At 49.2% G+C, this 27,314-nt stretch overlaps 1 protein-coding gene across 3 annotated transcripts in view; it reads left to right on the forward strand.

Annotated features, from left to right (window-relative positions):
* MED13 (mediator complex subunit 13) overlaps positions 1–14,466 on the forward strand; it is a 157,171-nt gene extending 142,705 nt beyond the window's left edge. For all 3 annotated transcript variants that reach the window (XM_060259550.1, XM_060259552.1, XM_060259553.1), the window contains 4 exons: positions 2,406–2,557; positions 4,274–4,447; positions 5,329–5,429; positions 13,594–14,466. In XM_060259550.1, coding sequence (XP_060115533.1) covers positions 2,406–2,557; positions 4,274–4,447; positions 5,329–5,429; positions 13,594–13,726 — 560 coding nt within the window. In that variant the 3' untranslated portion in view covers positions 13,727–14,466. The remainder of the gene's footprint in view (positions 1–2,405; positions 2,558–4,273; positions 4,448–5,328; positions 5,430–13,593) is intronic.
* The last annotated feature ends 12,848 nt before the right edge of the window (positions 14,467–27,314 follow it).

Genomic DNA, 27,314 nt, shown 5'->3' on the forward strand with positions numbered 1-27,314 from the left:
AGGGGTGAAGGGGAAATAACCTGCCATTATGCATCTGGATTTACTGTCCCTAGACTGTCTCAGTCAGATCTGGGCCCTCTCACCCTTCCTCTAAGGGCAAGGGTCTCTTCCTTGCAGCGGCCTTCCACAGCTCTGCCTCCTAGGAAAAGAACACCCCCTGTCTGGGATTATTGGCCTTTTTCTGTTCTCCCAGGCCCCACACCTCTCTGGGCCAGTTTCCTTCCAAAACCTTGCCACCCAATCAGAGGATCCTGGGAAATGTAGGCTCTTCCCAGTAACTCCTAGGCAGGCTTCCCTGGGGTCTGTAGGCCTCATTAGGCCCAGGATTATGGCAGGGAGTATAACCCCATCCCAAACAGGAGAGATCTCATGTCCCCAGGCTGTCCCTAACCCAGAGATCCTCTTGTCTCCTCAGGATAAAGTTTCCGTTTGTTCACCCTCATCCAGCCCGTTACTGACCCCAGGCATCAGTTCAGAACATTAACGGCATCCTTGGAATATTGTGGGAAAAGAGAGGGAGAGCTGGGTATCATGTGCAAATGAGTGACACTACAGCCCATGCCTCCTGACGACCTCACCCAGTGGCTTCATATTGATATTAAATAATATGGGGGATATAGGGTTGCCAAGTCCAATTCAAGAAATATCTGGGGGCTTTGGGGGTGGAGCCAGGAGACTTTGGGGGTGGAGCCAGGAGACATTAGGGGTGGAGCCAAGATCAAGGCTGTGACAAGCAGAATTGAACTCCAAAGGGAGTTCTGGCCATCACATTTAAAGGGATGGCACACCTTTTCAATTCCTTCCTTCCATAGAAAATAATGGATAGGGGCACCTTCTTTTGGGGCTCACAGAATTGGACCCCCTGGTCCAATCGTTTTGAAACTTGGGGGGTATTTTGGGGAGAGGCACTAGATGTTATACTGAAAATTTGGTGCCTCTACCTCAAAAAACAACCCCTTCCAGATACCCGCGGATCAATTCTCCATGATTTTCTATGGGAATAAATCTCCATAGGGAATAACAGAGTTCCCAGAAGACATTTCTCTCCCCCCCCCCCGACTTTCTGACGACCCTGAAGCGGGGGGAGGGCCTCCAAACTGGGGGATCCCCTGCCCCCACCTGGGGATTGGCAACCCTAGGGGGATAAGATCAAACCCTCTGGAAGGCAGCAGGAACTCCCCCTCCCCCCCCCCCAACGCTACTTTCTGAAGACCTATCCTCCAAATAGAACTTGAACACCATAATAATGTGACACTTAGTCCCAGTGCTGAGAGGAAGCTAAGTAGGGTACTATGGCTGATAGTCTCAAAGGCCGCTGAGAGATCCATCAGAACTAGCAGGGTTACATTCCTCATCTAGCTCTCAATAGAAGTTATCAACCCTGGCAACCAAAGCAGTCTCTGTTCTGAATTTCTGAAAAGTACCCATACAGACTGTTGTTCCAGAGCACGTCTAAGGCTGTCCCTGCCTTTCTCCCTCCTGTTTCCTTATTTACTTGCTTGCTTTTAGGCCACTTTCTCCTGAAAAACGGGGCTCAGGGTGGCATACGGCAGCGATAAACTTACAAAACTTACAAGGTGATTTCAGAATTGAAATAATACATAAAATGCAATTGCAGCCGCCTTAGCCAGTCTGATGATCATGGAGGAGGGAGGCGGGGAAAGGCAGAGGAGTGCCAGACTAGATGGAAAATGGTCGCTGTCCTCAACCAGACACCTCGCAGAACATCTCTGCCTTGCGTGCCCTGCAGAATGGCAACAGGTCCCACATGGCATGGATGTTATTCAGCAGAGAGTTCCACCATTCGGAAGCCAGGGCAGAAGCAGCCCTGGACGCCTAGTTGAGGACATCTGAATGTCTCTCAGGCTGGGGACCATCAGGAAGTTCTCATCTCCTGAGCATAAAGCTCTTCCAGGGGTCTAGCAGGAGAGGCAATCCCAAAGGTTCGTGGACCTTAGGCCATTAAGGGCTTTAAAGGTTAACGTGCCTTGGCGCTCTTGTTCTCTTTGGCAGCTGAATCTCACAAACCTTATAGCACATGGCTTTGATAGTTTCTGGGCTATAGATCAGGTATCTGATTGCAGCCAAGTGGACCTTGCACTTCTCTCCATAGTAGCTTCCCCTGGTTTCAGCTTTCCACAGCTTGACACTCCGCTGTTAGAAATTGGAATGTTTGTGAACGTTCCGTCATCTCTCAGTTGCAGCCAAGGTCAACCATTGACCTTCCTGGCTGTGCAGAGATTTGCATCAGGTCCCTGATTCAAGCCCAACACACAGAGCAGTTCTTAGTAAAGGAATTCAGTGTAGGGTGTCTGGTGAAGTGTTGCGCCCCCTCCCCCCGCATTTGCATAGCATCGAAGGAGACGATTTTGATTAAAGGAAACACTGTTCTTGTTCTTTTCAAGATGGAGCTGACGGCATGGGGATCTTTGATGATTTGCTGGGCACAGGAGAAGAACTTGACCCCGATATTATTAATATCTTGCCTGCTTTCCCGACGGGGTCGCCTGTACACTCGCCGAGTTCCCACTTCACCCACGGAGGTGATATGGGCAAGGTAATAATTTCAGACGAATACCAAAGGAGGGGGGAGGGGAGGCAGCCATCCTGCTCTGCCCCCATTTCTGATCCCAGAGACAATTTTGCTTCGTTGGAGGTTAGCAATGGTCAGCTGTCTCCTGTTAACCAGCTGTTGCAACTAATGATTGCAAATAGGGAGGTGGGGTGGATTACTGGAAATTGTAAACGTTCACCGGAGGAAAAAGGAAGCGTGTGCGAAAAATGAAAAAATATATGCAGTATTTTTCTTGTTCAGCCCAAATTTATTTTTACTGCTTTAACAACACAAAATGCTTTGTTTATAACTCAGCGTACAAAATTCTGCTGCACAGCGTATTTATGAGATTCACATATAAATGTTTCCTGCAAATAAACGCACTCACTTTGCTTGGAAAAAGGAAATGTTGAAAATAGAGAAGTCACAAAAATGTGAGAGTTCTGCCGGATCAGACCAGTAAATCCATCTGGTCTAGTGTCCTGTCTCACGTAGTGGCCAGCCAGTTCCTCTGGATGACCATCAACAGGACACAGAGGCTGAGGCCTTCCCCTGATGTTGCCTCCTGACTCTGGAATTCAGAGGATTAGCGTCCCTGCATGTGGAAGTTCCCCTCAGTCTCCATGGCTAGTGGCCGTTGATAGACTTCTCCTCCATGAATCTCTCCAATCCCCTTTGAAAGCTGTTTGTTCCTGTGGCCGTCACGACATCCTCTGGCAGCGAGTTCCACGTCTGAATCCCTCTCTGTGCAAGCGGCATTTCCTTCTGCCTGTCCTGAACCTACTGCCCATCAGCTTGATTGGATACCCTCAAGTTGTTGCGGTTTGGGAGAGAAAGAAAAATTTCTCTTTGTCAGCTCTCTACCCTGCTGGAATGGCCTTGGGTCAGCCAGAGCTCTGGCAGAGGTTGTCCTTGAAAGGGCAGCTGCTGCGAGAGCCCTCTCCAGCCCCACCCACCTCACAGGGTGTCTGTTGTGGGGGAGGAAGGGAAAGGAGATTGTGAGCCGCTCTGAGACTCTTCGGAGTGGAGGGCAGGATATAAATCCAATATCTTCATCTACCTCACAGGGTGTCTGTTGTGGGGGAGGAAGATAAAGGGGATTGTGAGCCGCTCTGAGACTCTTCGGAGTGGAGGGCGGGATATAAATCCAATATCTTCATCTACCTCACAGGGTGTCTGTTGTGGGGGAGGGAGGTAAAGGAGATTGTGAGCCGCTCTGAGACTCTTTGGAGTGGAGGGCGGGATATAAATCCAGTATCTTCTTCTTCTTCTTCTACCCCATGCCTGTCATGTGCCCCCCCCCCCATAGTTGTCATTTTTCTAAACTGGAGAGTCCCAGATTCTCTAGCCTTTCCTTCTAGAAAAAGTACCCCAACCCCCTAATTACCTTGGTTGCCTTCCTCTGTACTTTTTTTCAGCTCTACAATGTCCTTTTTGGGTCAAATGCAGGAAACAGCGGACGCATAACAGACACTAGGGCTCTTTTTGAGCAGGGCCGCAATTCCGGTGGGCTTGGTGTCAGGGGGTGTGGCCTAATATGCAAATGTGGTGACCCTGGATTTTAAAAAAGCCCCCCCCCCTACCTAAAACATTCTGGCCGCACCCATGTCTCAGGGAGGGAGGGGGGTTAGATTGTAAAGCTTGCAGGAGTGACATTTGTGTGTGCCGAATGGCCTTTCTCTTGTCTTTTGCCAACTCCCATCTGCTCTCGTCCCGCAGGGTCAAGGTACAGATCGGTTGCTTTCCACGGAGTCCCACGACGAGGTCACCAACATTCTGCAGCAGCCCCTGGCCCTCGGCTACTTCGTATCCACTGCCAAAGCAGGTCCGTTGCCTGACTGGTTTTGGTCAGCGTGTCCTCAAGCACAAAATCAGTGCCCCCTGTTTCTTAAGGTAACGTATCCTGGTGGTTTGCACGGATGTTGTTTTTGTGTGTGTGTTCTGGTTTGAGGGCTTGGGGCTGGAGGATCAGCAGGGGCGATGTCATGCGAACTGCGGCCCAGATGCAAAATGGGCTGGAAGGGAGCCACGTTCAGGAAAAAAGATCGATGGAGCGGGAGTTAGGTAGCAATGGAAATGGGTTTGAAACAGCCCCGGCTGAAGCAACCGGGAAGAATGTGCACACAAAATGGAGAAACTCAGTCTGGGTGTGGCTGGAACCCATAAGAAAAGACCTGCTGGATCGGACCAGCAGTCCATCTGGGTTTTAACATCTTGTTGCACACAGAAGGCAACTAGTTGCCCTGGATGGCCAAACAAACAGGGCATAAATGGTGAGCAGAGGCTTGCAGAATACAGAGGCTGCCTTCAGGCACCACTTAGGGCCACTGATGAAGCTCTCCTCCATAAATGTCTCTAGCCCTCCCCCCCATTTAAAACCATCTATGCTTGTGGCCATCACAATTTAAGCGCTTGTTATTCGTTTATTTGAGATCTTGAGGAAGGAATAATATAAACATTAACTGAAATTATGCTGTTAGCCTTGGTTTGCAAGACTACCATGAACGGGCTTCCTGGGGAGGTGGTGGGCTCTCCTTCCTTGGAGGTTTTTCAACAGAGGCTAGATGGCCATCTGTCAGCAATGAAGATCCTGTGAATTTAGGGGGAGGGGTTTGGGAGTTTCCTGCATTGTGCAGGGGGTTGGACTAGAAGACCCTGGAGGTCCCTTCCAACTCTGTGATTCTATGTCTACTGTCTGGCTTGGTACTGTAATAAATGATTGATTGGTTGATTTCCAGTAGATACTAACTTGTGCCCGCCCGCTTCTTTTAAAGGCTTCTTTGCACCTCCATGTGCCTTTCGTGCAATCGGACGAGCTACTTCACAGTAAACACTCCCACCCTCTCGACTCGAATCAAACTTCCGACGTCCTCAGGTACGTGGTTCTCAGTTGCTTCTTCTCTCCAGCCTTCAGACATCATAGCGGGCTGCAATTGAACTCACAGCTGCGCAAGGATGCAGTGCGTTGCTGAGCTGGCATACCTTCCCTGCTCCACTGACCTTTTCCCTTCTCCTCACATGTGGAGGCGAATTGAATACTTCTTTGTTTGAACTATTTATAAGCATCCCCCTTTCTCTTGAGGTTTTTTGGCAGGGGGACCCTCTTTCAGGCTCGATCGAGCTGCAGTTCTTCACTGTGCTTGAATTCTAATTCTTCTGTGAGCTGGAAGTTCGCTTATGCTAAACTGGAATTGAACAGAAGCTTAGAATCCCAGCTAGTGCTGCGCAAAAGAGCTGCTGTTGGCTGGAGCTCCTGCGTGTAGATATCGTGATGAATTTAGAGGTTAATCGAGCCTGGTAGTTACCTGAAAAGGGAGGAGGAGTAAAGTAATGTGCACGAACACGGGGGCACACCTGGAATTGCAGCGCAGTGCCCCGTAGTGTCTGAAAGCAGCCTTGGTCTCTGGGGTGCGAGATTATTCTTATTTACACTAAGCTCTTGTCACTACACATTTTATTTCAACTTGTCTGCAGCTGCATGCAGAAGTCATGATGAACCACGGGTAGCTCAAACCCTGGTCGATTGTGGCCTCCGGATGCAGGCAGCCCCACAACCCCGGGGTTGCTCAGTAAGTGTCAAACTGGGATTTTCAAACCAGTTTTTGCAGCTGACTCGCTGGCCACAGTTGCTAGTAACTGCCCTTTCATGTTTACCTATAGAATACAATCCGAGAGAGGTCACTATGGTGGATAATGCAACAAAAAATGCAAGCTAGTGGCCAATTTACTAAGAAGTATATAAAAATCAGTCCAAATGTCCAGAACATGTATATACACGTTTTGGACATTTGGCCTGATTTCTATATACTTCTTAGTAAATCGGTCACTAGCTTGCATTTTTTGTTGTGTTATCCTTCATGCTTACCTGGCTGCAAGGAATGGAAAAGGCGGTTGCCCCTGGGGAGAGGGGCAGGAGAGGAGACCGGGAGCAGGCATCCCACAGAAGCTGGGGGTGTGTTCCGTACGTCCGGTGGACTTAACTGGGCTTGTTGCATAAAGCGTGGCTTAGAAACCCAAGGTTTGTCAGGATGTTTAGGTGCAGACGAGGTATCTCTTGCTAAATAGCGGTGTGGGTCCAGCAGTTGAGAGCATATGAAGAGCGTTGCATATACTGGGGTGGATCCAGCCAGCTGTCCTCCAGACCTAAGGAGCTCTTCTTCCTCGAACCACCTACTTTGGGGGAAGGCTTCAGAGTGGAGCCAAAAGGAAAGGTGGGGGTCCTAAGTATATTAATGGATAAATAGGCTTTGTTCTGTGGAAGGGTTTGATCCCGGCGGAAGCTGGGTTTTCAGGTAACCGGCTCGAGGTTGACTCAGCCTTCCATCCTTCCGAAGTTGGTAAAATGTGTCCCCAGCTTGCTGTGGGGGGGGGGGGGGGAGGTGGAAGTGTAGATGACTGGGGAAGGCAATGGCAAACTACCCCGCAAAAAAGTCTGCCGTGAAAACATGAAAACAACGTCACTCCAGAGTTGGAAACAACTGGTTCTTGCACAGGGGACTACCTTTACCTTTTTTAAAGGTCGGGATAGGATTTGCCCCTTGCAGTAAGGAACGAGAGCCCAGCAAGTGTCCCTTCTAAGCTGAGTCAGTGTGAGCTAGCTCACAGATCTTCTTCGTGGTCTCTGTGCAGTCCCACACATGGGTTTTCCCGTCAGGACGAACCCTACCTCGGAGATTTTAAAAGCTAGCCTAGGCGTTATTTTTGGCGCGCACTCCCTTCCGTCCTGGGGAGCAGGCATCCACTGCGCATGCCTGGAACGGGAGGGAGGCGCCCCACCCAGCCAGTTTCTTTCCAACCGTCGCCCGGGATAGTCTTACCTCGTTGCGCTCCTCTTTTACCTCAGATCCTAGCCTTCGCTTCTTCGTCGTTTCCTCTCTTTTATTCCATTTTCCTCTTTATATTCTTATACTCTTCATTACTCTTCAAAAAAAAAAAGAAAAAGAAAAAGAAAAAAAAATATCTTTCCTGCTTTTACCTCAGACCTCCCTTCCCCTACCCCCCCTCCCCCCCCGGGCGTATGGAAGGAAGGGATAGTAGAATAACCTTCAAAAGGTGTTCGCGTTGTAGGGCAAAAATCCCTACATCGGACGGACATTCACTTTGTTTATTTTGCCTGGGAGAAGCCCATAAAGTAGACGCCTGTGCGCATTGCCGTCAATTCGGCAAACAGGCGCGGAAAAACAGGGCCGCTAGACTGAGAAGTCATCTTATGGAGTCTGTGCTTCACCCTGAAATGTCGCAATCCTCTACTACAAGTAAGTCGCCTCCCCTTCTGTCTCCCCAAGGGGACGGCGCAAGGTCGGCAGCTTCAGTGGCCACTGTTCCCAGCAAGCATAAGCCCGGCGATGCCGCGAAAACCGGCGACGGCGCGAAGACGTCACAACAAACGGTCGCGCCTATTAAATTGAAAACTGGGAAGCACACCAAGAAACACAAGCACTCCGAGCCGAAGGGCCCGAAGGATTCGAGAAAACCTACCGACCCGAAAGAATCGAAAAAATCTACCGACCCGAAGGACTCGAAAAAACCTACCGCTCCGAACAAACCTTCGGAACAACACGAGTCTGACATACGTTGTGACCCGTCCACACCCGGATCCGATACCCAGGAAGCGGCCACTCCGCTTACGGACTCACCGCATCAGCAGACGGAGGAAGTTATCCCGGTTCCGTCCCGATCCCCTTCTTTGCAAGGATCCATACCAGACCCTTCGCTGGAGAAGATCCGAGACCCGCTGCAGTGGACTCAACAACACATCAACCCCAGATCGTTCCGCGATATGTCGAATCCCATCCAATATAGACACGATGCTCATCGCTACTTTGATACTCACCGATTCCCAGCCAGATCTCCGAGCATCGAGAGACATCGGTACCATCATACACGTTTCCCGGAGAGATCCCCTAGCAGGGGGAGGGACCGCTATCGCTACAACCCGAGATCTCGGTCTCCATCCATGTCCCCGAGAAGACGCTACTACACCTCGAGGTCTCCATCAATGGATTCCCATCAATGCTGCGGTTACCACCACGCTCGGTACCGTGCAGATCACCACAGGAACCAATCCAAGGAAGCAACTCCCGTCCAACGGAGTAAGCAGCCAACGAAACAGCCATCTCCGACTCCTTCCACTTCGACCTCTAAACCTAAGAACGCGAGTCCAACCAGACCGGACCCGCAAGCACCCGAACCTGACAACTCCGATGTCGAATCCGACGCGTCATCGGACTCGATGCAATCAATGTCCTCTCCTGGATCCCCAGCTTCAGATATTGCAAAGCCTGCAGATTTGTCACCATCCGACGGAGCCAAAACATATCTGGACTTGGTTGCAAACATGGCTTCTGCTCTTAATGTAAAGCTGACATCGGACGCGCCCAAGGTCACGGATGTAGTTCACGATTTAGTCCATTCGGACCTACCTGCCGGTTCCTTTCTGCCAATGCTTCCGGTGCATCTAGATGCCATTAAAGAAGCCTGGGACAAGCCGGCATCTATTCCTCCCACGTCAAAGCGCATCGAATCCCTATACAAGATCCAAGCTACGGAGTCGAAGTTTCTTTTCAGTCACCCGGCTCCGAACTCGATGATAGTCTACTCTTCCTCCAAATCGAAGCAGACTCGTCATCCTGTACCCCCGGAGAAGGAGGGCAGGAAATTGGACACACTGGGAAGGAAGATGTATTCCATCTCCACAGCAAACGCCAAAATCAACAATTATTTGGCATATTTTGCTGCTTACTCCCACAATCTCTCCTCCCAACTGGGCACGCTTGTCTCGGCTCTACCAGAACCTGCTCAAAAACAGGCATGCACATTATTACAGGAGCTCAATAGAGTCTCCAAACAACAGATAAATACCATTCGTCACTCCGTGGGATGCACCTCCAAGGCGATGGCTGCCTCCATTGCCTTGAGAAGGCACGCCTGGCTTCGCTCCTCTTCCCTACAACCCGACATTAAATTCAAAATCGAAGATCTCCCTTTCGACGGCCAAGGCCTTTTTAATGCCACGACAGACGACATACTCACCACAGTCGACGACAGCCGCAAACGGGCAAAAAGACTTGGTGTGACCCAACAGCAACAGCAGGGCTACAAAGCCAGACCATGGAAGCCAATGCCATTCAAACGCTCCAGGTCCCCTCGACAATCGGAATACTGGAAGCGTAAGGCTCCACCGTCTAAGCAGCCTTTCAACCAGCGGCAGCAAAGACCACAACAACCTAAAAAGACTGCAACTGCATCCAAGCAGTCTCTTTGACTCTCCACCTCTGCCACCTCACAACACTTCCAGACTCCTACCGTTCTACGAGAACTGGAAGTTAATTACCACAGACAAATGGGTCCTGAATATCATTTTAAGAGGTTATTCAATAGAGTTTCATTCTCCCCCTGCAAGACACCACTTTGTTACAACCCCTCCATCCCCTCCCCTCCAAGAAGAGATCATCACTCTTATGGCCAAGGCGGCCATAGAACCTGTCCCAGATCAGTACCATCGGACAGGCTTCTACTCCCGGTACTTTCTAGTCCCCAAGAGGGATGGAGGTCAGCGCCCGATTTTGGACCTCAGGGCTCTCAACAAGTTCATCCACCACAGAAAATTCAGGATGGTCACCCTCCAATCCATCTTGCCCCTAATCCCTCAAAATGCTTGGATGGCGCTGGTAGACTTACAGGATGCCTATTTTCACCTAACAATCCATCAAGGCCACAGAAAGTTCCTGAGATTTGCCGTGGGAAACAGACATTATCAGTTTCGAGCGCTTCCGTTCGGACTCTCCACAGCACCCAGGACTTTTACAAAGTGTATGGCGGTGGTCGCTGCATACCTCAGACAGCGCGGAATTGCAACTTACCCATACATAGACGATTGGCTCCTTGTGGGGCCTTCAAGGCCACAACTGGAAAAAGACATTGCTATAACCCTTGCACTCTTAGCAGACCTGGGTCTCCAAGTCAACCAGCAAAAATCGAATTTAATCCCCTCACAGGACATTCAATTCATAGGGGCTCGCCTCTGCACCACGGACCACAGGGCGTACCTCCCAACAGACAGAATAGCCTCTATTCACACTCTAGCCACAGAAATCATGCAACAGCCAAAACAGACAGCTTTCACCATTCAACGCATGTTAGGACTCATGGCAGCGACAACGGCGGTTCTACCACATGCAAGACTCCGTATGAGGCCCCTACAAATCTGGTTTGTTCGTGCATATCGTCCCCAACGCCAATCTCAACAAACCCTCCTAACTGTCCCAAACAACATCCTTCCCTCTCTGGGATGGTGGACAGTTCGAAATCATTTGCTGACAGGCATGCCATTCTTAAGACCAAGCCCGTCAGCGGTAGTCACAACAGATGCATCAAGGTGGGGCTGGGGAGCCCATCTAAACACCCTCTCAGTCCAGGGGCAATGGACGCCATACGAACAGTCGCTCCATATCAACTGCCTGGAGCTCTTAGCCGTCCACAGAGCTCTGAAATCATTCCTGCCAACTCTTCACGGCCGTCACGTTCAAATAGCGTCCGACAACGTGGCGACTGTGTTCTATATAAACAGGCAAGGAGGGACTGCATCTACCCGTCTTTGCAAGCGAGCAATGCACCTCTGGCACTGGAGTATCGCGCATCAGATCCATCTCACTGCAGTACATCTCCCCGGTGCCCAGAACACACAAGCGGACACATTGAGCAGGTACCTCATCAACGACCACGAGTGGTCACTCCACAGGCAATACCTTCTACCAGTGTTCCAGAAATTCGGAACACCATCAATAGATGTGTTTGCTGCACCAGACAATGCACAATGTGCTCTCTTTTTTATGAGAGGTCCGCCCTCACCACAATCTGCAGGGGATGCCTTCATTCAGAGATGGACAGGTCCATTACATTTCCTCTTCCCACCGTTTCCACTGATAACACGATCAATACAGAAAATTCAACTGGACAATACAAATTGTATTCTAATCACACCGTGGTGGCCTCGCCAACCATGGTTCACAACGCTCCTTTTCCTATCGGACAATACTTACCATCACTTCCCCCGGGCCAAGAATCTCCTCTCGCAACAGAACGGCAGGGTTCTTCATCACGACCCGGACAGACTCCGCTTGACAGCTTGGAGGATACTTTCTCAGAATTCCCTGAGGGAGTGAGAAACGTCCTATTAAATGCACGAAAACCATCAACGAGAAAGTCATATTCCATGAAATGGAAAAGATTTTCCATCTACGCAACCAAGCATAACTTTAAACCTTTGTCTGCCTCTATGCCTCAAATCTTGGCCTATACATTGTCATTATCTGAAAAGGGGCTAACTCATTCGTCTTTAAAGGTGCACCTGGCAGCAATCTCAGCTTTTCACCCTCACATACAAGGACGGTCTGTATTCTCACACCCCGCTGCGAAATCCTTCTTGAAAGGAATTTTACACCTGCATCCACCATCACGACAACTGTACCCCAGTTGGAGTTTATCTCTAGTATTAAGCCAGCTAATGAAACCACCTTTTGAACCCATGGCTTCAATCCCTTTGCATCTCCTCTCGTGGAAAACGGCGCTGCTAGTCGCACTTACCTCCGCTAAAAGAGCCAGCGATATTTGTGCGTTTAGAGCAGACACGCCTTACACCATTTTTCATCACGATAGGGTAGTGTTACGACCAGATCCTACCTTCTTGCCTAAGGTAGTATCCACGTTTCACCTCCACAGGGTCACAACTCTACCCGCTTTCTTTCAACGTCCTACGGATAAGGGCCAAGAAGCCCTACACTGCCTAGATGTTAGACGGGCACTCGCCTATTACGTAGATAGAACAGCATCATTCAGGAAGGACTCCAGACTCTTTGTGGCCTATGGACGGCACAATAAAGGACAAAAGATATCTCCTCAGAGACTTTCGAAATGGTTGGTTGCTGCTATAAAGCTGTGTTACAGACTAGCAAAGCAGCCGGTTCCAACTACACTACGAGCTCACTCTACAAGAGCTTTGTCAACATCATCTGCCTTAGCCAGAGGGGTCTCCATGGAAGACGTCTGCGCTGCCGCCGCCTGGTCTTCCACCTCGACCTTTGCTATGCACTACGCTCTGGACGTTCGTGCTAGGCAAGATGCCTCCTTTGGACAGGCAGTACTCCGCTCTATCTTCGACTAAGATACGATCTGGATCCGGTAAGTACCAACTTACCTTGGAGTCCAATACTTGCTTGACTGATTTGCACTAACATTGCATTAATTTTTCTCTCCTACTCTAGTGCCAGCACCCACCACCGTGCAGTTCAGCTTATCAGTCACCCATGTGTGGGACTGCACAGAGACCACGAAGAAGATAAACAGGTTACTCACCTGTAATTGATGATCTTCGAGTGGTCATCTGTGCAGTCACACACGCCCGCCCAACCATCCCCGCTGCTGGCCACTGGTACTCTGCAACCGCTCATCTACTATATCGGCGGCGGGGAAAGAAACTGGCTGGGTGGGGCGCCTCCCTCCCGTTCCAGCATGCGCAGTGGATGCCTGCTCCCCAGGACGGAAGGGAGTGCGCGCCAAAAATAACGCCTAGGCTAGCTTTTAAAATCTCCGAGGTAGGGTTCGTCCTGACGGGAAAACCCATGTGTGTGACTGCACAGATGACCACTCGAAGATCATCAATTACAGGTGAGTAACCTGTTTTTTTTTAGCCTCTGGCTCACACATTTTTGTCTTAGCTCACAAAAAACAGCCCCAGCGCAAACTAATCTATGCAGTAGCTCACAACTTTAATTCTAGTAGCTCATAAAGTAGAATTTCTGCTCACAAGAATCCACAGCTTAGAGGGCGTATTGGGGCCCAGTGTTATTACAGAGGAAGGAGCAGAGGACGGCAGCAGCTTGGACCAGCAGAGGTGAGAAACGGGATTCGCAGCTAGCCCACTGGACTGTGCCAGCCCCAATGATGGAGGGAAAGAGGGCGGGTAGAAAGCAGATTCTGCCGCAGCTCTTTGCATATGACTTCCATGACCAGTTTCTGGGTTTTTTTCTTTTGGCTCCCAGGTTTGTGTTGGAACAGTACAACGCGCTCTCCTGGCTAACCTGTGATCCCGCAACCCAGGACCGGCGGTCGTGTCTCCCAGTTCACTTTGTGGTGCTGAATCAGTTGTATAACTTTATCATGAATATGCTATGATCTTTATCCGAACTGGGCGAGTTCAAACGAGACACACAGAAGAAGAAGAAGAAAAACAAAAGGGAATGGAAGATTTCACCGCAGGACTAAGTTACCTTCTTCTCCACTACAAGGCATTTTTGGGACGGAGGGATCCTTCTCATTTCTCCAAAAGCAGCAACAACATTGTGTTTGACTTGTGCGGGGGAGGGGGGCATATAACCCCTGACATTCAGTTTTACTTCCCCCCTCCCCCCTTTTCATTAATATATTGCCTGTACCGGACTGATCATAGAGTGACGAGATTGCTCGGTCACAATGTATTATATCTTTTTAGTAGCAAAAAGTAACCATCTCTTTTCCCTCCTCTTCCGCCCCCCCCTCCACCCATCACAGTATTTGTGAAGAGTATATGAGCCATAGGCCCCCCCCAGCCATGTTTAATGAATATTTAAAAAAAAGAAATAAGCATGGAGACAAAAAAAAAGACAACAAACGAGGGAGGGGGAGGAAGAAAAATGATTTTGTCAAATCGCTTTTGGAACCCTGCAGCGCTGCGTTCTTGTATTGGATTATAGTACCTAGTATTCAAAAAAAAAATGCCTGCATCTCTTATTTATTGTAAGTTTTTAAATGTATAAATTGTCTTATATTTCTTAACCTCTTTTATAAAAAAAAAAAATTTTCCTAGAAGGTTTATACCGCCTTCTCGCTTTAAAGCAATTGGTCTAAAAATATATATGTAATTGTCTTAATGGAAAGTTGCGGTAGGTTGCTTTTAGAGTATTATTTTTTTGTAAGGGGACTGGGGAGGGCGGGGGCGGTCGAAAAATTTGTATTTGGTCTTGATGTACAGTTTAATGGTGGAATATAGGACGGGGAGGGGGGGGAAGGGGATATAAATGTCCATACCATTGTGTGTGGGAGATTTACAGCTAAGCTGTAGTTGCAGATTATACGTGTACAGTAATGAAGCTCACTGTGTTTATATAAAAATTGAAGAAAAAACAAAACAAAAAAGGTACTGGGTCGTACAGCAATTTTGTATCACACCTTTGCAGAGTTAACATAATGGCAATATATTAAAAAAAAAGAAGTGATATGGTAGGTGGTTTAACTTGTAGTGAGAATTTTAAAAAGATAATAAATTGTTTTAATTTTTGTATTTTTGTGGGGGAGGGGGGCTGAAACTAGCCCCCTTCCCTCACCTCTTCCTCCCCCCCCCCACCTCAAGGAAGGGGGGTACACTTTGCTGTGAGGAACTCCACTCTTTGTAAGTCCAGCTGAGAGAGAGAATTGGTGGGTCCCCCGTAAAATGGCTACAGGGTTTTTTTTGCCCACCCCACCCCTTTCCAATCCCCTTTACCTCTTCGATGAATCACATCCCTTCGATCTTAAGTATTTTTTTTCATTCGTTCGGACCCGATGGAACATTTGGGCTGTGTGAATTACAAATTACGGCAACCTTGCAGGACCCCTCTCCCCTGCCCCCCTCAGTGGATTTTTTTCCCCCAGGTTGAAACCTTAGCCCAATTGTAGCCACCTTGCCAAAGGCAGGAAGCAAAAAAACAAAACAAAACCAGAGCAGCAGCAACAAAGAAAACCCAGTCTGTCTAGACTTCCCAGCATCTCCGTTCGTGTGTGTGTGTCTGTATGAGACGGAATACGATGTAAATGGGCCCTCGGTGAATCCTGGTGTTCAGACGCGATTCCACTAAACCAGAGAGCCGTCTGTCTCTTTGCTCCCCTCCCTCCTTCCCGCCTCTTGGTTTGGCCTTGTTGTGATGGAAACACATCAGCGACCGCAGGGCAAGGTGCTGGGGAGGAGAGCTGGCAGTGGAAAGGAGCCCCTCGCCGAGCTTCCTTCGCTCCGCTGCTGCTTCTGCTCTGCCCTTCCTCCCTTTGCTTAACCTCAGGGGTGGTTTTGTGATGGGGAGGGTTGCTGTCGCCTCTGTCTTGGGGTTGCGCACATCTACAGCTTAGTGGGCCTTTTGCAGGACAGGGTGAGATGTCGCACGTGAGCGTCCTGCCACGCGTGCCCAGTTGTGGAAGCAGTGGCCACCCGTGCAGGAAAAGGCAGCCATAGAAGAGCCCCACCTCCTCTCCCCTCCCCCGCATCAGCCCGTTGCAGGAACTCAGCCTTTGAGATCTGTTCCGTGGGGCTTTTCCAATTGGCCGAGGTAGCCTTGGAGATAGCTGAGGTCACGAACCCTTCAGCAATGTCACCTTCAGTCTCTTTTTCCCCAGTTGTGCCGCTGCACAGACAGCAGTTAAACGACTGCATCTCATTTAGCATCCCCGTTGGCTGGGGCTTTATTTCCAGGCAATCCCAGTGCAACCTTGCAGATCCCTGTTGTCATTTTTTTAACAGTGTCACAAACTTGCAAGTATTCACATCCCCTGGATTTCAGCAGCTTTCTGCTATCATGTTAAGTAACGGAGTATTTGCCCTGAAAGTATCACTTTTCCTGTAAGGAAACGTAACTTTGAATGGTCCCAGTGGATGCATAGGAGTCAGGTAACCTACGGATAAGATTTTGTTCTTCTTTGAAGAAAAAAGGCCACTAGGAAAGCTGTGTACTTCGATATTGCTACTCAAAAGGTCAGGGTCTGCCATTTTAATGTACTAACACCACAGCTGGTAGATTGGAAGAAAAAGCTGTAACTTGACAGAATATCTTTTTGCATTGGGCGAGAGGGTTTTAATTTTTTTTTTTTTTAGATAGAACGTTTTATCTGCAATCTAAAAGGTGATGGTAGGTTTTAAACAAGCTCAGTGTAGCCAACTGCATCGAAATGTTCCCGTTTCCGAGGGAGCTGTTTGTCGCGTTACTGCTTGCGTGTGTGTGCGTGCGCGCTGGCCACCGAGGGGGCTGCGTGTTATTGCCATATTCACATTCAGGAAGGGGTTTTAATCCATGACTTATTGAGCAATAGCATTTCTTCCCAGAAAACAACCGTGTTCTATCTTGCACCTGTTTTGGAGCTTTTTCTCCTTGCTTCCGGTGTTCAGTGATCCTCCCCTATGTTCCTCCCCCCCCCCCCCCCGGTCTGGACTCAGAACTGTCAGGGTAGGTGTGTGGCTGTGTGAGGGAACATCGGTAAGCCATTTGAAACCCTTGATGCTGGACTTCTTGTGCGATGGCCTTGTTTAGGGTCCTTGATGGCACTCAGGAACGTGCCGACGCCCCTTTCTCCGTCATGATCCTGAATCTGGCTCCGAGGCGTTCCAGAGTTGGATCTCTTTCCATCCAGGGTTGGTTCTCTCCTGCAAGATCAGAGAGCCATCCTGCAGACTCGGTCGGCCCACTGCCGTAGCCGAAGGACAGCGTTCTTGGTTTCATTTGACAACATTGCAAGATGAAACGCAGAGCAAATTGGAAGTTTCTTTCAGAGTTTTCGACATGGGTTCTCTTTCCCGCACACCCCATCCTCCCCAATCTGGCATTTCGTGGTTGAGACACTGTGAAGTTGCTAAGGTGAAGGAAACCACCCAGGCCTTGCTTCTTGAGCTACCCTGTTGACTTTCTTAATTTATGTGCAGTGCCGAGTACGAGTTTGCGTGGCTCTTGTGTACTTCGCAGCGATTGCTAGTCGAGCTGTGAAGGGGGATGTGGAATCTTGCAAGCTCCACCAGGCAGCTTTGTGTGAACCATGAAGCTCAGGCGTTTCCAAGGTGCCTCGTTTCCAAGGTCGCAAGCTCCCTAAGCGTGGTTTACTCAGATTTCTCATTTTATATGTCTGTCAAAATGATAACAATTTAATGTTGTGAAACTTCCTGTTGATCTGCTTTTTGGGGGGTAGCTTTTACTGAAACTCCATGCATCACTGTGGAAAGTTCTGCTGGTATGTTTAACGACCCCTCCGTTGCAATATCGAAACATGTTTCTGCTGTTTGAAAAGATGCAAACTTTTTAATTCCATTTGGAATGCACTGTGAAGCTTTCTGCGAGCCATGCCTTTAGGCACAGCATGACCTGTTAAAATCGATCCGTGTACATTGCAGAGGCTGGGTTGGCCTCAGTTTCTCAACCGGGTGCAATTCTGACATTGGCTGTTTTGACATGATTTGCTGAGCTACGAAAATCACTGTCTGGGGGAATGATTTCAATCCAGTGATGGTCCCTGAAGCAACACTTCATGTAGAAAGTATCTTGAATTGGATCCCACTGGTTTCGTTGGCACAAGAGGAAAAGGGAGCCAGTCTTAGCCCTGCCCGGTTCTCTCTGCAGCCTGTACCATGTGGCTTTCTCCCCATGACCCTGGGTTTAGTTTGTGGGGGTGGGGTGGGGTGGAGGAGAGATGTCCAAAGGAATCTTTCTTCCACTTGTGCCACTAGCAAAGCTGGTGGGATTCAAACCTTTATTTGCATCTGTGTTTCTGTTAGAATAAAAATTCAGAGTGTAACTGGAATTGGGGCAAACGTAATTGACAAGGCCTCACTTCCAGGAAAGTTAATATATATGCACACATACACTCTTGGGGTTGTTTTTATCGCCCTCAGATAAACTGGATTGGAGAACCTCGGGGGAAAGCTTTCCTGGGGTTTTGAAGCAAAATTGTAGCGTCATTACTGGACACTTCCAAGTCCGTCGATGTTCTTTTGGGAAAAGAAAAAACACAGCCGGGTCATTTAAAGGGGGTAAGGGAGTCCTTGAGTGAGTATTCAGCGGTGAAACGTAATGGTCCAAGTCTCTCTTTTTATTTAACGTTGTGATTTAAGACGAAAACCAAGGAACAAAAAACACTATCGCTGCGGAATGCCATAAACACTGAGTTGTACAAATTGTGATGGAGGAAATGGGGTTCAAAAAAAAAAAAGGTTTATACTTTTTAAAAAAAAAATTCAAATGGAATAAATTATTCATGAAGCCTTCCTTTGTTCGTGCCGCCTTTGTTTTTCCATCGTCCCAGTGGGCTTCACCAGCAGTGCCTTTTCTTGTTTTTCGAAACACCTGCATCTAGCGGCAATTTATCTTAAGAGCATTTATATGCCACCTTTTCACCTAAATAGGGTCCCCATGGCCAACACAGATGAAGCTGCCTTCTACTGAATCAGAACTTTGGGTCCATCGTGGTCAGCCTTGTCTACTCAGACTGGCAGCGGCTCTCGAGGGTCTCAGGAAGAAAGGCTTCTCCCATCACCTCCACCAAGGTTGAAACCAGGGACGGGAGCTGGGGCCTTTTGAAAACAAAGCAGAGCTCTGGCCCTGAGCCATGGACCCTCCCTGAATTCAAATTCAAAGGTGGCAAAAGCTTAGCAGTTTCATTCCTGCTTAAACACCTGGATTTTGGAGACCACGAATGGAAGAAGGAGACGACGACTGCAGATTTATAGCCACAAGCTATTCCCCCTGCCACCACCTTTGTAAGCAAACAAGTGCACGGCAAAAATTACAAGGTGCCTTGGAAAGAGATGGGTCCAAGTGCTGCTCTCTTATCTGTAGCATGAGGTAATTCCACCTGCTTTACAGGATTGTTGCAGAAATTTACAAGAAGTCTTCTTCCTTTGCATGCAATTTCCTCCTGTTGGGGGCAAAGGAAGAAGACGACTGCAGATTTATACCCCGCCCTTCTCTCGGAATCAGAGACTCAGAGCGGCTTACAATCTCCTATATCTTCTTCCCCCACAACAGACAACCTGTGAGATGGGTAGGGCTGAGAGAGCTCTTCCAGCAGCCGCCCTTTCAAGGACAACTCTGTGAGAGCTCTGGCTAACCCAAGGCCATTCCAGCAAATAGAGGAGTGGGGGATTAAACCTGGTTCTCCCAGATAAGAGTTCGCACACTCAACCACTACACCAAACTGGCTCTCTCTAAAATCTAATTCTTTAGGGGGGCAATATATGGCAGTTATTTATTTGAAGAAAATATTGGATTTATACCCTGCCCTTTACTACCCGAAGGAGTTTCCAAGGGGCTTACCATCTCCTTTCCCTTCCCACAAGAGACACCATGCAAGGTAGGTGGAGCTGAGAGAGCTCTGACAGAAACGGTTCTTGAGCAGAACAGCTCTGTGAGAACTTGTGACTGACTCATTGTCACATCAGCAGGTACATGTAGAGGAGGGCGGACTCAAACCCAGTTCTCCCAGATACTGCCCTCTTAGCCACTACACCAAACTGGCTCTCTCTGGGTTGCAGTGATCTTCCACAGCTGTCCTGTAATGAGTTCACTCTCTATTTGGAGGGCAGAATTGGAAGCAGTTCACTGAACTTTTCTGGCTTTGTGGTGTGGGCTTGAGATGGACAGGCATTCTGCCTAGTGACAGCATGCCAGAAGGAGTTCAAAAACAGAGTGGGAGGGTGCATTGCAATTCCACAACAGTCAAAACGCTTGTTTGGAACAGAATGCAGCTTTCTTCCAATCTGTGCTCAAGTTTTCTTTTAATTCCAACATTTTGAGCCCTTGCGATGCAGAGAAATGCATGTTTTCCCTGATTGTCACAATCACAGAATAATTTCTATGCCCTGCCCTTCCAGTATAATAATCCTTACAATAGTCCTGTTAAGGTATGCCAGCATTATTCCCAGGTGGCATATAGGGGCCAAAGATGATCGTAGCTTGCCAAAAACTACCTAATGTGTAGCAGCAGTGGATTTGAACCCACGTTTTCTTCGTAGCACTTCAAACTTCTCTATAACTGCCTGCTGTAACTAACAATCAATGAATAAAATATTCCACCTTACACAAAATCCAGCTTTTTACAGGGTGGAGTAAAGTGACATAAGATCCATAGATGGAGTCCCCAGGTGTGCAGAAAAATAGAAATCTCTGCCGGCTGCTTTATTACGTTCTTCCCACCAGCCTAACGCTGCCAAAGAAGCAAAACCTCTTACATTTAATTTGAAGACCATCTAAAGATGATGGTTGCAAAATCTCTTAGATTTAGGATTTGCCCTGTCTGAAGGCCAGTTTATACATTTATGCGGGGCTTTTTTTTTTTTTTTTTTGCAGGAACACACAGGAATGCCATTCCCGCTGGCAAGGCATCAGGGGGTGTGGCCTAATATGCGAATGAGTTCCTGCCAGGCTTGTTCTATAAAAAAAGCCCTATGTGAGACAAGGGTGATGTCAGGGGTGTGGCCTAATATGCAAATGAGTTCCCGCTGGGCTTGTCCTATAAAAAAGCCCTGTGGGAGACAAGGGTGATGTCGGGGTGTAGCCTAATATGCAAATAAGTTCCTGCTGGGCTTGTTCTACAAAAAAAGCCCTGCATTTGTGGTTTTTAAGAGAGTGGCAAGGAAAAGGAAACCTGACATTCCCTGGGATGTTGTGCAAACCCTCCTAGTGACCACTGCCTCTAGCCACCCCAGACCTAGCTTGGAGATGGATCTCCAACTGCTCTTTTCTGTAAACTCTGGGCAACAGCCATCAAAGACATGCGTCCCGTTGACTCTGAGGCCACCGTCTTCCAGGAAAACATACTTGGTATGGCTTGGTCTGTTATTTCAGGGATACAGACGGTGGGTTGCAACTACAGGCCCATTATTTTCACAATGGAAAGGGGTTAGAGCAGTGGTCCCCAACCTTTTTGGCACTAGGGACCAATTTTGTGGAAGACAATTTTTCCACAGACCAGGGTGTGTGTGTGTGGGGGGGGGGGAGGATGGTTTCTGGATGATACAATTGTGCACTTTATTTCTATTAGTTTGGTGTAGTGGTTAAGTGTGCAGACTCTTATCTGAGAGAACCTGGTTTGATTCTCCACTCCTCCACTTGCAGCAGCTGGAATGGCCTTGGGTCAGCCATCGCTCTTGTAGAGGTTGTCCTTGAAAGGGCAGCTTCTGGGATAGCTCTCTCAGCTCCACCTACCTGTTGTGGAGGAGGAAGGTAAAGGAGATTGTGAGCTGCTCTGAGATTCAGAATGGAGGGCAGGATACAAATCCAATGTCATCATCATCTTATTACTACATTGTAATATATAATTAAATAATTATACAACTCACGGCCCAGTTGCCAACAGGCCATGGATCGGTACCAGTCCATGGACTGGGGGTTGGGGACCACTGGGCAAGAAGAAGAAGATATTGGATTTATATCCCACCCTCCACTCCGAAGAGTCTCAGAGCGGCTCACAATCTCCTTTACCTTCCTCCCCCACAACAGACACCCTGTGAGGTGGGTGGGGCTGGAGAGGGCTCTCACAGCAGCTGCCCTTTCAAGGACAGAGTCTCAGAGCGGCTCACAATCTCCTTTACCTTCCTCCCCCACAACAGACACCCTGTGAGGTGGGTGGGGCTGGAGAGGGCTCTCACAGCAGCTGCCCTTTCAAGGACAGAGTCTCAGAGCGGCTCACAATCTCCTTTACCTTCCTCCCCCACAACAGACACCCTGTGAGGTGGGTAGGGCTGGAGAGGGCTCTCACAGCAGCTGCCCTTTCAAGGACAGAGTCTCAAAGCGGCTCACAATCTCCTTTACCTTCCTTCCCCACAACAGACACCCTGTGAGGTGGGTGGGGCTGGAGAGGGCTCTCACAGCAGCTGCCCTTTCAAGGACAGAGTCTCAAAGCGGCTCACAATCTCCTTTACCTTCCTCCCCCACAACAGACACCCTGTGAGGTGGGTGAGGCTGGAGAGGGCTCTCACAGCAGCTGCCCTTTCAAGGACAACCTCTGCCAGACCTATGGCTGACCCAAGGCCATTCCAGCAGGTGCAAGTGGAGGAGTGGGGAATCAAACCCGGTTCTCCCAGATAAGAGTCCGCACACTTAACCACTACACCAAACTGGCTCTCCTAGAGTGATCACAGGCAATGGCAGTTGGTTTCCTTTGCCCCCAACAGGAGGCAGGAGGGAATTTCATGTACTTTATCTTCTTGTAAATCTCTGCAACAATCCTGTAAGGTAGGTGGAATTACCTCATGCTACGGATGAGGGAGCAGTACTTGGACCCATCTCTTTCCAAGGCACCTTGTAATTTTTGCTGTGCGCTTGTGGGATTTCATAGAATCAGAGAGTTCGAAGGGGCCTCCGGGGTCAGCTAGTCCAGCCCCCTTCAACAATGCAGGCACCTGGAGGTGCAAAGAAGCCTTTAAAAGAAGCGGGCGGGCCCAAGTTAGTATCTGCTGGAAAGCAATCAATCATTTATTACAGTACCAAGACAGACAGTAGACATAGAATCACAGAGTTGGAAGGGACCTCCAGGGTCCTCTAGCTCAACCCCCTGCACAATGCAGGAAACTCACAAATACCTCTCCCTAAATTCACAGGATCCTCATTGTTGTCAGGTGGCCATCTAGCCTCTGTTTAAAAACCTCCAAGGAAGGAGAGCCCACCACCTCCCGAGGAAACCTGTTCCACGGAGGAATTGCTCTAACGGTCAGGAAGTTCTTCCTAACGTTGAGCCGGAAACTTCTGATTTAATTTCAACTCATTGGTTCTGGTCCTACCTTCTGGGGCCACAGAAAACAATTCCACCCCATCCTCTCTATGACAGCCCTTCAAGTACTTGAAAATGGTGATCCTATCACCTCTCAGCCGCCTCCTCTCCAGGCTAAACATCCCCAGCTCCTTCAACCTTTCCTCATAGGACTTGGTCTCCAGACCCCTCACCATCTTCGTCGCCCTCCTCTGGACCCGTTCCAGCTTGTCTATATCCTTCTTAAAATGTGGTGCCCAAAACTGAACACAAGACTCCAGGTGAGGTCTTACCAGAGCAGAGTAAAGCGATACCATCACATCACAGAGCCAGTTTGGTGTAGCGGTTAAGTATGTGGACTCTTATCTGGGAGAACCGGGTTTGATTCCCCACTCCTCCACTTGCAGTTGCTGCAATGGCCTTGGGTCAGCCATAGCTCTGGCAGAGGTTGTCCTTGAAAGGGCAGCTGCTGGGAGAGCCCTCTCCAGCCCCGCCCACCTCACAGGGTGTCTGTTGTGGGGGAGGAAGGTAAAGGAAATTGTGAGCTGCTCTGAGACTCTTCGGAGTGGAGGGCGGGATATAAATCTTCTTCATCTTCTTCTTCTTCATCACGTGATCTGGACACTATACTTCTGTTGATACAGCCCAAAATTGCACTTGCCTTTTTAGCCGCCGCATCACACTGTTGACTCATGTTCAGCGTATGGTCCACTAAGATCCACACTTTGTAAGATTTGCTTATAAAGGTGGTGGCAGAGGGAATAGTTTGTGGCTATGATGGGCAGCAGGTTCAAAGGAGGAAAGCTCTTGCTTTCAATGGTATTTGCAGAAGATGAAATGTCTGTTTGCCTTTCCAGAGGTAGGGAATCTCCACTTTTTGCCATCGTATCCGCCTTTGTAACTGACTTTGCCTTACCCCCCAGCATCTCACAGGTGTCTGTCCAACCTATGTTCTCCCAATTTTTACATTATTATAGCGGAGGGATTGTGGCTCAGTGGTAGCGCATCTGCTTGGCACGCAGAAGGTCCCAGGTTCAATCCTCAGCATCTCCAGCTAAAAGGACCAGGCAGCAGGTGATGTGAAAGACCTCCACCTGAGACCCTGGAGAGCTGCTGCCAGTCTGAGTAGACAATACTGACCTTGATGGGCCGACTGTCTGATTCAGTATAGGGCAGCTTCACATAGGGCTGACTTTTCTATACTGCACCTGCTCACTGGCAGGGTATGGGTGGGCTTCCACTGCTAGAAGATCTGCATTTTGAAGTTTATAGCAGGTTACTGAGCACTTGCATATACCAGTTCCTGCAGTCCTGATGCAGGAAGTGGTGGCAGCTATAAACATAGACAGCTTCCGGAGAGGATTGGAAAATCGGATGGAGCAGAGGTTCACTGGTGGCTGTTAGCTACAAGGTACAGAGGGAACACTGTGTCCGGGGCAGCGATGCTCTGTATTCTTGGCTACAGTGGGAGGGCTTCTGGAACTCTGACCCCACTGGTAGACCTCCTGATGGTCTCTGGCCACTGTGTGACGCAGCGTTGGACTGGATGGACCATCCATCTGATCCAACATGGCTTCTCTTATGTTCACTTTGGAGGCGAGAAAGAATTTTCTTCCAAGCCAGATTGGCCCAGGGGTCATGGAGGTTTTTTGCCTTCCGCTGGGCACACAGCAGGCATCACTGGAGTGGGAGGAAGTAGGGGGTGTGCGTGAATTTCCTGCATTGTGCAGGGGGTTGGACAAGATGACCTCGGGGGCCCTTCCAGCTGCTTCTATTGCAACATCCACTGGCCCTTGCTGCATACTGATAGGCTTGAGAGGCACCCCACTCTGCCGCCAGCCACCCCAAAGTTTGTCTGTGGTAGCAAAATAAAAAAATCTAGGGGCACCTTGCAGACTAGCAGCATTTATTTCAAGATACGCTTCAGTGGGTTGCAGCCAACTTCATTGGATATGTAGTGTATAACTAATCCTGGGGAATTTTTATTAGGCGGGGTTTTTTGGGGGTGGGGGGAGTCAAGACTTGGTAGGAATTACGCTATGAAGCCTTCATAGTGAAAGGGGAAAGGAGGAGTCGAAGCAAAACAGGGAATCCACAGAATTGTGTGAGTATGCTATCAAGCTGCAGCCAACTGATGGTTTTCGAGGCATATTAAGCAGAGGGATGGAATCAGCAGTCCTACAAACATAAAGGGCAGAGGGATGGAATCAGCTGTTCTACATACATAAAGGGCATAAAAGACGTTTGCTCCTTGGGAGGACAACTCTGGCTTCCTTAGACTTCACCACAGAATCTCCAGGAATTTCTCACCAACCTGGAGCTGGCATCTGTAGTCAGAACTGGGTTCAATGAGTTCTCCCACAAAGGCCAATACAGGCCTAGAAATGGCCTCTTCGCCCTGCCTGTTACTGACAACCAATTTTGTTTGGTTTTTACTGACAAAAGTATACAGACATCACCCTGCCAATGAAAGTCCGTATAGTCAAAGTGATGGTATTCCCAGTAGTAATGTATGGCTGTGAGAGCTGGACCATAAGGAAGGCCGAGTGCAGAAGAATAGATGCTTTCAAGCTGTGGTGCTGGAGAAGACTCTTGAGAGTCCCTTGGACGGCAAGATCCAATCAGTCAGTCTTAAGGGAAATCAACCCTGACTGTTCCCTGGAAGGTCAGATGCTGAAGCTGAAGCTCAAATACTTTGGCCACCAAATGAGAAGGGAGCACTCCCTGGAGAAGATCTTGATGCTGGGAAAGACGGAAGGCAAAAGAAGAAGGGGACGGCAAAACATGAGATGGCTGGACAGCGTTACTGATGTAACTAACATGAATTTGAGCAGACTTCAGAGGATGGTGGGAGACAAGAGGGCCTGGCGTGACTGTCCATGGGGTCACAAAGAGTCGGACTTGACTGTGCAACTAAACAACAAAAATATATGCCGGACTGCTAATTCCATCCCATACTATTGTCTGAAGTGTGCTTTTAGCACACGAAAGCTCACATCCTGAATAAAATTTCGTTGGTCTTAAACGTGCTTAGGGTTGCCAAATCCAATTCAACAAATTATCTGGGGACTTTGGGAGTGGAAGGTTGTGCCTAGTATTGTACTCCAAAGGGAGCTCTGGCCATCACACTGAAGGGGACCGCAGACCTTTTAAATGCCTTCTCTGCATTAGAAATAATGGATATAGGCACCTTCTTTGGGGGCTCATTGAATGGGACCCCCTGGTTCAATACTTCTGAAACTTGGAAGGTGTTTTGAGGAGAGGCATCATATGCTATGCTGCAAATTTGGTGCCTCTACCTGAAAAAAACAGCCCACCCAGAGCCCCAGATACCTGCCTATCAATTCTCCATTATTCCCTATAGGCTTCGGTCTCTCTAGGGAACAATGCAGCGCCCAGCAGACATTTCCCTCCCCTCTTCACCCTTTCTGATGACCCTGAAGCGGGGGATCCCCTGCCCCCACCTGGGGATTGGCAACCCTAAAGGTGCTCCTGGATTCCCACTTGGTCCCAGCGGAGGGACTGGTGCAAGAAGAGGCGCTGCAGCTCTTTTGAGCCGCCCCTGGATGAACTCCTCTTTGGGCGGAGCCATGACTGACCTTGAGAGGCCGGAAAAATGACAAGGCGCACATCCGGCACCACTGCCCTTCGCCGCTTCAGACCTCCCGGAAAGGCGTATTGAAGCCACTTCCGCCCTTACCGAAGCCCGCCCGTGTCGCTACTTCCTGTCCGGACCGGATGGCGTGCTTCCTCGGCCTTCTTGCTTCAGCGACGAGCGGAAGTGACGTTTATTCTCCGAGACGGAGCGCTCGCTGGGGGTGTGAGGGGTCCTCTCTGGGGCCGGAGGGGGTGGGTGGTCCCCGCCGCTCCACACAGGTGGGTTGAGGGCCGTTGGGTCCCTGTCAGGCCTCTTGTCCCCCCGCCCCATCCTGGGTGCCCTCTGGCTTCTCCGCATAATGGGGGCGAGGGAGGAGGACTCCTGGGTCTCCATCTGTTCGGTCTCTTTTCCCCACCGGAACGGGGTTTACATTGAGACACATGAGGAACCTTCCTTTCAGAGCCAGTTTGGTGTAGTGGTGAAGTGCGGCCGCGGACTCTTATCTGGGAGAACCGGGTTTGATTCCCCTCTCCTCCACTTGCAGCTGCTGGAATGGCCTTGGGTCAGCCATAGCTCTGGCAGAGGTTGTCCTTGAAAGGGCAGCTGCTGTGAGAGCCCTCTCCAGCCCCACCCACCTCACAGGGTGTCTGTTGT

This window comes from Heteronotia binoei, chromosome 18 (assembly GCF_032191835.1).
Source record: "Heteronotia binoei isolate CCM8104 ecotype False Entrance Well chromosome 18, APGP_CSIRO_Hbin_v1, whole genome shotgun sequence".
Lineage (NCBI taxonomy): Eukaryota > Metazoa > Chordata > Lepidosauria > Squamata > Gekkonidae > Heteronotia > Heteronotia binoei.